The sequence below is a fragment of the Leptonychotes weddellii genome, chromosome 12, assembly GCF_054177405.1.
Source record: "Leptonychotes weddellii isolate Sample4059 chromosome 12, ASM5417740v2, whole genome shotgun sequence".
In the NCBI taxonomy this organism is placed as follows: domain Eukaryota; kingdom Metazoa; phylum Chordata; class Mammalia; order Carnivora; family Phocidae; genus Leptonychotes; species Leptonychotes weddellii.
Window position 1 is genome coordinate 26,556,366 of NC_138380.1, and position 13,713 is coordinate 26,570,078.

Consider the following 13,713-nt stretch of genomic DNA (forward strand, 5'->3'; position numbering starts at 1 on the left):
CCAGCAATCGCACTACTGGGTATTTACCCCAAAGATACAAATGTAGGGACCTGAAGGAGTACATGCACCCCGATGTTTATAGCAGCAATGTCCACAATAGCCAAACCATGGAAAGAGCCAAGATGTTCATCGACAGATGAATGGACAAAGAAGATGTGGTATATATACACAATGGAACATTATGCAGCCATCAGAAGGAATGAAATCTTGCCATTTGCAACGACGTGGATGGAATTGGAAGATGTTATGCTGAGTGAAATAAGTTAATCAGAGAAAGACATGTATCATATGACCTCACTGATATGAGGAATTCTTAATCTCAGGAAACAAACTGAGGGTTGCTGGAGTGGTGGGGGGTGGGGGTGATAGGGTGGCTGGGTGATAGACATTGGGAGGGTATGTGCTATGGTGAGCTCTCTGAATTGTGTAAGACTGTTGAATCACAGATCTGTACCTCTGAAACAAATAATACATTATATCTTAAAAAAAAAAACTAATAATGTAATGTATGGTGATTAACATAACATAATAAAAAAAAAGTATATAATAAAAAAAAATAAAAGAGAGAACCAGAAACACGGGTTATAGTCCCACTTACGACATTTAACAGAATCGTGACCTTGAACACATCACTTTGCTTCTCTCTTAGAGCTTTTGGTCTCTGAGTTCCACTGTCTCACTAAGGTTTTGATCAATTCAGTAATTCAATCATTAGTTGTAGTTTTTACAAAATGATTCACTTAGAAGTGCTCTGAAACAGTTTGTTGATTAAACATTCTCCAACCCTGGCCATCTTGTTAACTCTATTCTTTCAGTCAGCAAATAGTAAACTTCAGCCCACAGTGTGTAAGAATGAAGCCAGGGCTTCTGCTGAACCAGCTCCGGTGAAATCTGCTCGAGCAACACTGTTAAATACCCAAGTTTGAAAGTCTCCAAAGATTCCAGAGTCGGAGTCACTTACATTCTTATGGCACTGGGAGTGCGGAGGCTATAAGTATAGAACACCATAGATGTTAGTAAGGTCTACATTTCTCAAATTCAAAAAATGAGAAAGTTCAGAGGCTAAAAGTAGAAAACAAAGAAGAGTTTTCAGAATGTCCTTAAGTTTCTAATTCAGACTTCCTAAGAAAGGCTGGAGGGAAGAGAGAGAATACTGCAAAAGTATGGAGAAACTACAATAACGGTTGTTTGTTTGTTTGTTTGTTTTAAGATACTACACAAAGAATCTTTCTAAATTAGATTGTCAAAAGCTTTAAAAGTCAATAAACTTGAACTATTTCCCCCCCACATCAGGCAAAATCACTTAGTTGCTAATGACTACATGGAAACTTTCATAGAAGGACCCAGAAAGAAAAGTAGCATTAGGTAAATATCACTAAAGGCTATGTGTTGACAAGGTCCAGTTTAAAAGTTTCTCCCACTTTTTGAAGAGCTCAGAACAAATGTCCTGTTACAGCAGATGCTTGGAACATCCCTGATGTGCTGTCCCATCCTATACAAACTGAAAGGAATATAAGAGTCCTGATCAAATGGATGACCAAAACTGAACTAATGGGACAGAAGATTTCATATAGATATATATGTATAGATGCTGCAAAGACAGAGTACAGCTTGCAGAGATTTCAGACAGAAGTATAGGTCGCTGTGTCTTATCAGAGAGGTGACTTTCCATGTGAGACCTGAGGTCAGAAGAATAAACTGACTCAGGATCAACATAGCATTTGCTTCAAGAAAGCAGAGCCAAGCCAAGGGAAGCAACTGCCATCAGGCTTCCACCTTCTATGTTTCCATCCCCCACTCAATGACCTCTTCCTGTGTGCCTTCCGCCAAAGCACATCTTTGGAATTCACAGAATCTCAACAGATAACATAACCAAGGTGACATGTGACACCAGAAATATCATTTCTATTCTACTCTGTAACAGAGCACCAAACTAAGCATTTAAACTGAATAAATTGGCACAAAGAAACATATTCAAGGGCTATGGGTCATATAGCTACAGCAAATCAACTATATTACATGTATTTTCCATGTGTTTTCATTGTTAAACCTAATAATGCTCTTCTATATCCTAGTGCTTGCTTTTTACTCTTATGTTTATGTACATCATAAAAGATTTCCATCATTACCAAAAGGAACATCAAAGAAGTTTTAACTTGGATCAGCTGACTTTTATACAATGAGCTTCTCCATCTTAACACTGCAATATTATTTTTTAATAGGCTTTATTACTTTTGGGTAGTTTTAAGTTTGACAGCAAAATTCAGCAGAAGGTACAGAGATTTCCCATCTACCCATTGCCTCTACATCTTCCTCCATAAACAACCACCCCACCAGAGTGGTACCTTTGTTATACTTAAGGAATATACATTGACACATCATTATCACCCAAATAATTATTTTCAGTATATAATGCTTTTGGATTGGGTTTGAATGCTTTCCATACACATATACGTATGTGTATGTTTCATATAAGCTGCTGTTTTTCTTGGCATAAAACCTTTCATATCTTTGAAAGGATTAGAATGCATATGGAAAATGATAATGATGTCTGAGCCCTGGGATATTTTTGAGATCAAACTGAGAAAAAGGAAATGTACATTTAGAAAGATTTCAATCCCCACATACCTCCCACAATCCTAATCTGGGGGTAATCTACATCTAAATTTTCCTATTACATACATATTATCAGAAGCAAAAGTAAAAAATCATTCTTATTTTGAGACATATTTCATTAATAAGAACAACAGCATATCAGTTATAAACATTTAGAAAGTGTTTATACCCTAAAACTGAAACTACAGTAATACCATTAACTTGGTAAGGAGAGTAGACATTTGAATTTGGACTATTTATAAAAGCACCCCGGGCAAAAAACTGGGAGGGCTCACTCATGAACACTGAGAGTGACACCATTTCACACAGTATCTTAAAGGACTGCTCCTTTTCTTCATTAGACTGGTACACAATTCTACTGTTTATCTTATCAAAACTCAGATGTTCTCCAAAAGGTGTTCAGTATCTTCCACAAGGAAGAGAATTAATGACAAGAAGAGTCTTTATCTCCTTGTCTCTCCCATACAATTATCATTCCATCAAATTCACCTGAAAATGTGCTCAAATGCTTTATCCTAAGAGCCATTTCAGAAGTTCTCAGTGATCCAAGTACTAAAAACAGCATCATGGTTCTAGGGACTGCTAATCCTACAAACATTTAGAGCTACAAATGAATCCCTCTGCTCTTGAAATGTTAGAACCTTTCTGTTAAAGGTGAAATACAGCCCCAGTTACTAAACTTAGTGTTACCCCAAATAGTGGACCTCACTTCACTTTCCACATCACGGGGACCAATACAGTTTTAAAATCATGTTCCTCTCCTTCTGACTAGAGAGATATTGGGCCATTCATTTTTTAAAACAAATCTTCTGATCACTTTCATCAAGCACTTAAATTCCAAAACTTTGATGTGATGAGTAATCCTAATTTGAGCCGGGGTTCTTTCTTTGTTCATCTAAGAATCCCCAACAAATTTGAAGCAACTTCTATTCTGAATATTTATGTTGACATAAATAAGTCATGGTTCATAAATCTTCAAATTATTCATGCTCTAAAGTGACAGCTTTCTAATGTGTACCACTTAGAACTTACGAATTCTTTAAGAATATTCATTAGCACAGGCTGTAAATGCAGTCTTAAATATTTATTTAGAAAAATTGTATAGTGATGTGGTTAGGAAAAAAAAAAATTGAAGTCAAACTGCCTGAGTTTGAATCCTGGTTGCTTCATTTATTAGCTATGAGGACTTAGGCAATTCTCTTGATTTTCCTGTGCTTCAGTCTCCTCATATGTAAAGAATGGACATAAATATGTGAGCACTTAGAATTATGCATGGCACCAATAGGAGGCCTTGGCAAGAGATTGTTGGGTAGGAATGGAGAGAGTACATATATCTCCCTGGCTGCTTCTTCACAGGGCTATGATTTGGCAATGACTATATTTCCCTACGTTATAGCTCCTTTCCAGTAATCCCTCTTTCTTGGCCTTAGCTCTCATTAGGTTTTGCTAACCAGCCCTTCTATATACTCTTCTTTAGACCAAGGAGGGTAGTAAAACCTTACAAGGCTATTGGTCCCTGGGGACCTCTAATCTTTCTTTTTTCTTAATCATTTTTTTATTAGATTCTCTCTAATTTTCTTTCTCTTATTTTGTCAAAACCTCAGTAAATAGCTCCTTCATTAGTTTCTCTTCATTAAATCCTTTCAAGTATGGCATTTGTCTCCTGCTTGGAGGTTAACAGATACTCACAGGGAAGACTGTAGACTTTATCCTATAGTTGATGTAAAGACATTCAAGATTTAAGTGCAGGAGGAACCAGGTTAGTTCAGCATTTTATTTTTCATCCTGATAACTGTGGGCAGGATGGATTTCAGGGGCCAAATACTTGCTTCAGAAAAATGTAGTAAGGAGGATTCTACAATTAACCTGGTAAGATAAGGTGACTGGCCAGAATAAAAATAGTGAGTATGGATATTTGAGAGATAAGATACTTGAGAAGCATTTAGGAGTTAAATTCCCTAGTACTGGTAATTGATAGAATGCAGATGACAAAGGAAAGGAAGGGATCAGAAGGGAAGGCCGGATTTCTACCTTAGGAAGTGACAGAGTGATTGATCATGCTTATGACCAATAGAACAGAAGTCCTGCCGAGCTACTGAATGCAAGAGTAGAAGTGATTTACCAGGGAACATATGAGCTAGTTTTCTCCATGTTGAGTCTGAGGTGTCTGTGTGATATAAAAGTGATGTTTAACAGGTAGTTATACATGTGAGCCTGAAGCCTGGGAAAAGACTTGAACTTTAGATGTTACTTTTGGGAATCATCAACCACCTTGGGAATGGTGTTGAGGAGCTCCACAGGCATCTAAAGTATGAGCAGAGGAAAGGAGGTTATGAAGAAAACAGAGAAGGAACGGCCAAAGATTTACAAGAAGGAAAAAAAAAATGATGTGCTCAGCCCAAAGGCCAAGGGAGCCAAGAGTTACAGGGAGGAAGGAGATATCAAGATTGTCAATTGCAGAAATATCAAATAATCAGTGTAGCTACTACAATACTATTTCACTACTGAGAAATAGCTACTAGTTTTGATGTTTTGATGCTTTTCTCACATTTTAAAAAATATTATGGACCAAGAAATGCTGGTGTTAATATCCAAAGCGCTGTTAAAATCTGTAAACATTTTGAAAAAAATATTTACCTTTTGATGTAAACCTAAATGGCACATGTCTTCCTTGGATATGCAAGGTTTTCCACCAGCTTCCCTAGAAGACAGGCAAATGAGCAGATCCCAAGAGCCCAAATCACCTATTAGCAAAAGAATATTGAAAAACAATTTTTTATCAGATTTTTGAAGGCACCATTTTTAGATTTAAGAATGTTATTATTTAAATCCTAAAACACAAGAAAAATGATTCTGAATATATTTAAAAGTCAATATTGGAAGTAACTAAAATTTTCAACTTCTCTAATTTAGAAACATTTTTATATTTAGTATTATATCAGGGAAAATTCACTTATCTAAAGCAATGTCATAAAACTCCTTTAAAAGACTAAAAGTTAAATGTTTTAGGTCACTAAGTTCATAAATTTATAAAGTCTTATTTGGAGATTGGGAGGAAAGATGATTATAAACTCTTTTAAGATAGGAGGTGATTGCAAAATCAAATAATGATAAGCCAAAACACCAAATATTTTGTTTTAGATTTTGGTATCACCATTACTTTTCACAAATCTGAAACAGATATACTTTTATATGATTTCTTACAAAGAAAAAGTGTGGTCAGCAGAAAATAAAGTTTAATGAAAATTTTAAAAAAACAGGTTTTGTCTAAAAGGAATTTGTAGTCTAGTTACAGATAGCAGAGTTGAGCTCAAAATACAGAGTATAACATGGACTAAAGTAAATGATATTTCAGGACAAAACTCTTTGCCAATAAATCTAGTAACTTGACAAAATAATCTCAAAAGAATACATTCTTGCATAATACTTGAACATTTGAAAATTAACATTTGTGTGTTATGAGTTTATTTTCCCTTACTCTCTTTGATTTATTTATATGTTTTTTATCAACATGTCTTGCATATAATTGGTGCTTTAAAGATATTTGTTATATGAGGGGCACCTGGGTGGCTCAGTAAGTTAAGCCTCTGCCTTTGGCTCAGGTCATGATCTCAGGATTCTGGGATCAGCATTGGGGTTCCCTGCTCAGCAAGGAGTCTGCTTTTCTCTCTCCATCTGCCTGTCCCCTACCCCCAGCCGCTTGTGCATGTGCTCTCTCCCTCAAATAAATAAATAAATAAAACCTTAAAAAAAATATTTGTTAAATGAATGAATAACTAGCCCACGAAAGGGTGGTAAACATGTTACTTTAGAGACAATATAGAAATAGGTATCTCAAAAATAACCAGAAAAAGAACACTAAATAATGTATGAAAGGATTGATATTACTTGGGAAAATTCCCTATTTTGGGTGGAAATCTACTTTTAAAAACTTAAGCAATTTCTATACACATGGCCTGTTTTGTTGATCAGTCCTGAGATAATGTTCCTTCATAAATATTTATGCCAGATCTCACAAGTCATCTCTTGCATTAGGTATTAGTGGCTTCTAAAAAGCTAGAAAATAACCAAATCTTAAAAAGTGTCTCACTTGAATACATAATGCTTTGAAAGAAGGGTTTTATAGAAAAAAACAAAAAAAGATTGATAAGGAAGAGTGACCTATGACCATCAGGAATGAAATTTCACTCTGCACTAATCAAATCCTTTACATGTTGACAAGCTCTATGCTCTCTGGGCTATTGGTTCTTCTGTTTGTAATTGTCCTGTTCCTAGAAGAGAAACCTCTCCGCCAACAAAGGGACCCAGACAACTGAACTCAAGTTAACATGTGAGCTTTTGTCCTAGAGCTTCTCTGTCTGCTCAATTATCTCAAGATGCTGGAATATAGCACAATAGTTCAAAGGGACATGGAGAAATGATGCAGGTGATTTAGGGGTGGGAGAAATCTATGTAATAGCCATTGGCCTTAGGCTTGAAAGGTCTATGCTATTCCATGCATCCTCACTTTGAAGGAAACTCCAAATGGATTCCTGGAGCCAAAACCAAATACTCTATGATGATTCCACTACTTTATTGAAAATGTGCACCTGGCACTTTCAGCCAAAACCTTTTGATATGGATTCAAAAGGGAAAACACCAAGATGGTTTCATTTGATATTATTTCTAGCCCAAGAAACACTAAAACTCTAGAAGAAATCTGACATTATATACTCAACCAAATATTTTAAGAAGACAAGGATATGCAAAAAGAGGATTTCAAATCATGAACTGTATTGTTTGGGCATTAAAAACACAGTATTTTTTATATTCCTCCAAGTCTGACACATACTCCCCTTCCCTACCCAAGGCGTACACACAATTTCTCAATTTGATTACAATATATATATTTAATCCATAAATGTTCAAAACTGGAAGACATGTTTAAATAATTCAAAGCATCTAATGTATTAAGAACCTCCTATGAGCAGGACATTGTACTGGAATTATGAGTGTAAATAGCAAAAACAAAAAAAAATACAGTCACTGCCCTCAACCATCTATGAGAGACCTAAATGAACATTAAAAAGAATTTAGGATAATTTATAAAGTGCCATACAGTTTCTTGACATTCATAAGGGTTACCCCTTACCCCTCAAAACTATTTAACAAATACTTCAAATTTAAAATTAATATTTCAAAAATACTTTATAGCACATACTTTTACCCTTAAAATGAAAGTAGAGCATAGCCAAAAATTTCAAGTAATCTCTTCAGATACTTCTTGCCTAATTCTTGCCACCACAGTCTGAAAAATGCTGATTGTTTCCACTCAACATTCCTATTGTTACCCTCACTGAGTCCTACCTCAAACTTCTAAATCTCTATTTCCTAGTTAAATCTTGAGTTTAATGGAAGTGTATTTTAGATAAACACATTCAAGTTTATAATTTAATGCATATTTCAGTGTATTATTTCATTCAGTCTTAGTAATAAAAAATAAATTTTAAAAACTAAAAAAAAAAAAAATCTTGAGTAGACCTTTTCACTTTCTCTTCATTTCCATCTTGGACCTTAAAAGTCAACTCCCTCCCCTGATGCCCACAGCCCCTTTTTAAAGAAAAAGCTTTATTTGTTTTATGAGTGGCACCATGTATTCAAACTTGGTTTAAAAAACCCCAAAAGCCACACTGTAGTTAGAAACCAGACAGAGAAAAAAGCACATTTACTAGCTGAGAAAATCACATTCAGAAGTCAACCTTGGGTCATTTGGGAAACAAATTTGTACCTTAGCAAAATTACAAATTGCTGAATATTGTGGAGTTTTGGGGCTGTGCTCAACTCGCTGAAAGAAAGAGCAGTTAGGAGGCAAATGCCCCGGGAGGGGGAGGGTACAGCAGAGATTGCAGACTGCAGGCACATTGAGGGGGGGGCAGCCTGCATGTGGGGTGCATTTGGCCTGCATGATTATTGTTTTGTTTTTGTTTTAAATTTTAAGTATTTGCCATAATGCGAATGTCAGCATAATTCACATAAAAATCCAGATTTTTGTCTTCGTTTGAAAACTTGGAGGCTGTGGCGATACTGGGTCCATTTCCTACAAGGCAGAAGGCAGCCACTGACGGAGCTGAATACAGCCTCCTACATTTTCTCCTGTTTATGCCACGTGGCCCGGCCTGGCCCCAACTGCCTGGCTCTGCCACCAGGAGGCGAACAGTCCAAGGCCTGGTGTAAAACACTGTGTGTCAGGCATGAGTTGCTCATTCAGCACGTTGATGTTCCACGCTTTAGCTTTCAAATGAATTAAAGTTGTTCATTAGGTAAATTGGTCTTGTTAAGATGACTGTAGGCAAATTGATATTTGGTCAGTTGGTCTTAAAAGGATATCTGAACACACCATTTGATCTCCAGATTTGGCCACCATGCTCTCCCACAAGGCTGAGTAAGGTCATTTCAACTCCAAAGACATTTTACTGGCTGTTAAAGTTGGTAAGGACTGAAGTGTGGTCTCTTAGATTAGTTCTTTCTCTCAGGAGCCTGGAAAAATCATAAGTGGTCTGTGGACATCTTTTTCACTTATGTCTCTTCTCTCCAGTTGGACCGGTAGAGAGACCCAGGTATCATTCCTAGGTGGGCCTGCTCTCATCTCTTTCTCATCCACAGTTTCTCTTTGGACTCTTTTATGACATTCAGCCTGTCTCAGGGCTATTGCCATAGTTTTAAGTAGCCTATGACAGGGTGGTTTTTTTTTTTTTAGGCACTGGGGCAAACATTCTGTATGTTGGTGTTATTCAGTGTGTTTCTTCTGCCCTGGAAGGTTGACATTAGTAGAGTGTAAGAGCTGAGAAGTCAGATTTGGATTTGGAAAAAAAACAGGCAAAGCTGCCGTGGGCCAACTTGGGTGGTGGTTTCTTAGGTTTTCCTGGCAGAGGGAAAAGGAGACCTTTATACGATTCTGCCTAGCTCCTTAGAATATTGCACTAAGATTTGAGTGCCAAAGCCACATTAATAAGTAAATAAACTGTAGTACTAGTATTAGTAGTGATGATATCAATAGTAAATCTTTCTTGAGCACTTACAGTAAGCCAGGAACTATTCCAAGTATTTATATTAATTCATTTATTCCACACAACATCCTCCTAGATATGATTATTCTTTTTTTGAAAAGCACAGTAAGGTTAAATAACTTGTTCAAGGTCAGCCATCTAGTTAGTGGTGGGAAGAGAATTTGAACACAGGAAGTTTAGCTCCAGGGCCCATGTTCATGACTATTATACCATTATCCCTTCAAAAACCACAGAGGCAATAGAAAAATTCAGCTTATGCTACCTTACATATTTTAACTTATGCAGAACTTCCAACAACACTATGGGGTAGAAGCAATTATTCCACACACTTTACAAAAGAGGAAACTGAGACAAAGAGGGATTACATTGGTTTGGTATTTTTCCAGCTACTCTTTAGTGCATCTATTTTCCTTTGGGATCTTAGAGGCAAAAAGGACTATAACAGGTATCTCGGGCATTCCCAGACTCTCACCCAGCAATAGTGCCCCAAAACATTATTAGCTACCACTGGTAATTGAAGTCAGTAAAATTTTTATCTGTAGAAGGAGGGAGCACTCAACTGCACATGTACTCAGGAACTATAAATATTAACTTGGCCTCCACCTACTTTTGAAAAAAAATCTCTAAAAGTTTCTTAGATTTTTTGATAGTTAAAATGATTTCTTTCCCTGTCACAAAGAAACCAGAGCAAGACTAACTTCCAGATTGGACTAGCCAAGCCCGTAAATAGGGAGGTCATAGGACATTGTTCTAGGAAAACAGGATGTGGATGTTCTGTTCTCCATCTCAAAATTACAAAAACATGAAATATCTGTATAGGCTTCTCCCCATAAACTGTGGAACAAAATTGCTGATAACACCACACCATCATGCCTCCTCGGTGTCGGCTCAGATAGCAACGAAGACTCCACAGATAGGGTCTGGATTTATGAGTTCAGACATAAAACGGTGGAGTTAGTTTTTATCCTTCTCTTGTTCTCAGGAGCCAACTAACCTCTCAGTGTTAAAAATAAGAGCTATTTTAAAAGGTTTTGTTCTTGTTTTTGTTTTAATCAAGCATCTGCCCTACAGAGTGAGGGCTGTCTTTATAATATTTCCAGTCTCTCAGAGGCAGGCTGCCATGTAAAGCAAACCATCATTTCCTGGCTCTCAAATGACCTCCCTCATTGATAAAGTCTACCGGTTCAGTAACTCAATCCAGAGAACAACAGAGAGCTCTGAGATATTATCATTCATGTAAATGCCATATATTTTCAAGGAATGACAACTTCAGTTTTCTGGCACACTATATAAAAATCTAGGAATATTAAGTCTTTTCTTGCTTTATTTTTCTTCATAGCATTTATCATGGTCTGACAGATTATATATGTCTTGTCTATGTGTTTATTGCCTGTCTGCCCTTTCCATTAGAATGTGAGCTCCATGAGGGTAGGACTGCATCTATTTTGTTCACTGCTATATCCTCAGTATCTACAACAGTGGCTGGGATTTCAGAAATATTTGCTATATATTTTGAGATCCATAGTGAATGTATAACTGAATGTGAACAACAGATCAACAATTAAAACTCTATCTCTGTCAAATAAATAAATAAAATCTTTAAAAAAACTGAATCAAAAGCCAGTATATTGTGAAAATTAAAAATGGAAATAATGGGGAAAAATATTAGTTTACAAAGAGGACCTAAAGATATATTTAGGTTCTTAGTAAGAATAAGAGAGAACTAAGCCTAAGAAAATAAAATTAAGCATTCCTAGTATTTAAAGAAATTATAAAAACAAAGCAGATTCCAAGTGCTTTACTTAGTGGAAAATTTTTTTGGGGAACACATACATCACACTGAAACAGAAAAGATTTATAAAGTCTGACTTGGAAAATAAACTTGTCCAAGAGCTTCCAAGATACATAGCTATAAAAGCCAAGCTCATTTACTTATTCACAGTATTAGACTGTTATATTCCATAAGGATACAAGTACAGTGATTTCCTAAAATGCGTGGGGTTTTTTTTATCAAGAAATACTGAAGATGTTTAAATTATAAATAACAGATGATAGTCCTTTATAATACAACAGGAGAATATTTCATATAGTCACTGTTCCATCTGTATACTCTTTTTTTCTTCACAACTAGACTATGAGAATTTTACTGAATAACAACATATTATTTTCCCTATGTCAATCCTTTATCAGAATTAAAGATATTGTTACATTCATGAATACATTATCAACTTATTGATGACAAATCAGGTTCTATGTTTGATAACACCATAAGATTGCTGGATATAAATTAGCCATTGCAAATACCTGTATTATTCCCAAATCATTCAAGTTGCATTAACCAGTTCTCTTAACTGTATTCTTTTTTTTAATTTTGTTATGTTAATCACCATACATTACATCATTAGTTTTTGATGTAGTGTTCCATGATTCATTGTTTGCGTGTAACACCCAGTGCTCCATTCAATACGTGCCCTCTTTAATACCCATCACCAAGCTAACCCATCCCCCCTGCCCCCTCCCCTCTAGAACCCTCAGTTTGTTTTTCAGAGTCCATAGTCTCTCATGGTTCGTCTCCCCCTCCAATTTCCCCCCCTTCATTCTTTCCCTCCTGCTATCTTCTTCTTTTTTTTAACATACAATGTATTATTTGTTTCAGAGGTACAGATCTGTGATTCAACAGTCTTACACAATTCACAGTGCTCACCATAGCACATACCCTCCCCAATGTCTATCACCCAGCTGCCCCATCCCCCCCATCCCCCACTACTCCAGCAACCCTCAGTTTGTTTCCTGAGATTAAGAATTCCTCGTATCAGTGAGGTCATATGATACATGTCTTTCTCTGACTTGTTTTGCTCAGCATAATACCCTCCAGTTCCATCCACGTCGTTGCAAATGGCAAGATTTCATTCCTTTTGATGGCTGCATAATTAACTATATTCTTAATATGATGGATCTTCAGAAGAGTAATCCAGCACCCATAATAAATTTTATTCATGACTTTTCTTTAATGACAAAAACCATTCCCGTTCCTGTGTCTAACACTGATTATTGTAGACAGTAGATGTTTATTGGGTTGACTATTGCGATTTTCAGAATTTAAGAGAAATCATATATACAGGACCTTTAGATCTTCAATGATTATACAACATGGTCACAAAATCTAATTAAATCTGTTTCCTTACCCCAAGAGTCTGGTCACGGGTCTTTGCTTGTGATGTCTCTGGCTCCTTACCCTTTAAGAGCTGATGATAAAAACTTTGTGTTTTACCACAGAGAAATTCTAAGCCATTCTCCCCTTGGTGCTCCAAACCCACACTAGAAATCAAGCTTTTCTGTCCCACTGTCTACCCTCTTTCTGCCCTGTGAGAGGTGGTGAAGATCAATGAGATCATTTCTGTGAGGAGTTTTGAGCTCCTGAAATTCTTCTGCTTTACTCATAAGATCAAGAAACCAGTATTATGCTTAAACTTTTGCAAAAGTTTAAGAAGACTCCTGCTCTGAAGAAATTTTCCATCAAGAAGAGTTTGAAAGGAAATAGATCAGTTTATTCTTACGAAATAAACTGAAGAAACGTTTACTTTAGAAAGCTCCATAGGTTTTTTAAAATGGTATTTTTAAAGATTTTTAGGGCACTTCTTTAGGCTGCTGTTCAAGTGTAATCGAACGTGTGTTTAAACTTTTACTGCTTTCAAGACTATTGTCTGTCTGGGATAAAACTCTCATTATAGCATTTTACCAAATTTCTAAATGTCTGGAATTTCCACCAGCTTGAAGACCTTAAAAGAAATGAACACTGCGGCAATTTTAAAAATCAGACTACACCTTGTGCCTAGATATTGGTTTCTAACATCATTCTTCAATAAAAGGAACCACAGGTCCTTGGAGAAATGGCTGATTCAAGGGCCTGGAGTAGCAAATATACAAGATAAGCCTAGAGTATCACTGTGCCAGAAAGTAAGGAAGAGCTCAAAACCAAACAAGGAAACAAACAAAAGCAATGATGGAAGTATGTCAAAGGGACACCAGGATCCAATAGCCAAAACTGTAA

The 13,713-nt window shown here is 36.3% G+C and overlaps 1 protein-coding gene across 6 annotated transcripts in view; it reads right to left on the minus strand.

Moving 5' to 3' along the window:
- CPED1 (cadherin like and PC-esterase domain containing 1) overlaps window positions 1–13,713 on the minus strand; it is a 254,947-nt gene that overhangs the window by 194,820 nt on the left and 46,414 nt on the right. For 5 of the 6 annotated variants that reach the window (XR_014139160.1, XM_081800193.1, XM_081800190.1 and 2 more), the window contains one exon: window positions 5,254–5,360. The exons of the other annotated variant lie outside the window; for it this stretch is intronic. Coding sequence is in view for 4 of the 5 variants with exons in the window: in XM_081800193.1 (XP_081656319.1) it covers window positions 5,254–5,360 (107 nt within the window). In the remaining variant the exon portion in view is untranslated. The remainder of the gene's footprint in view (window positions 1–5,253; window positions 5,361–13,713) is intronic. 6 annotated transcript variants of the gene reach the window in all.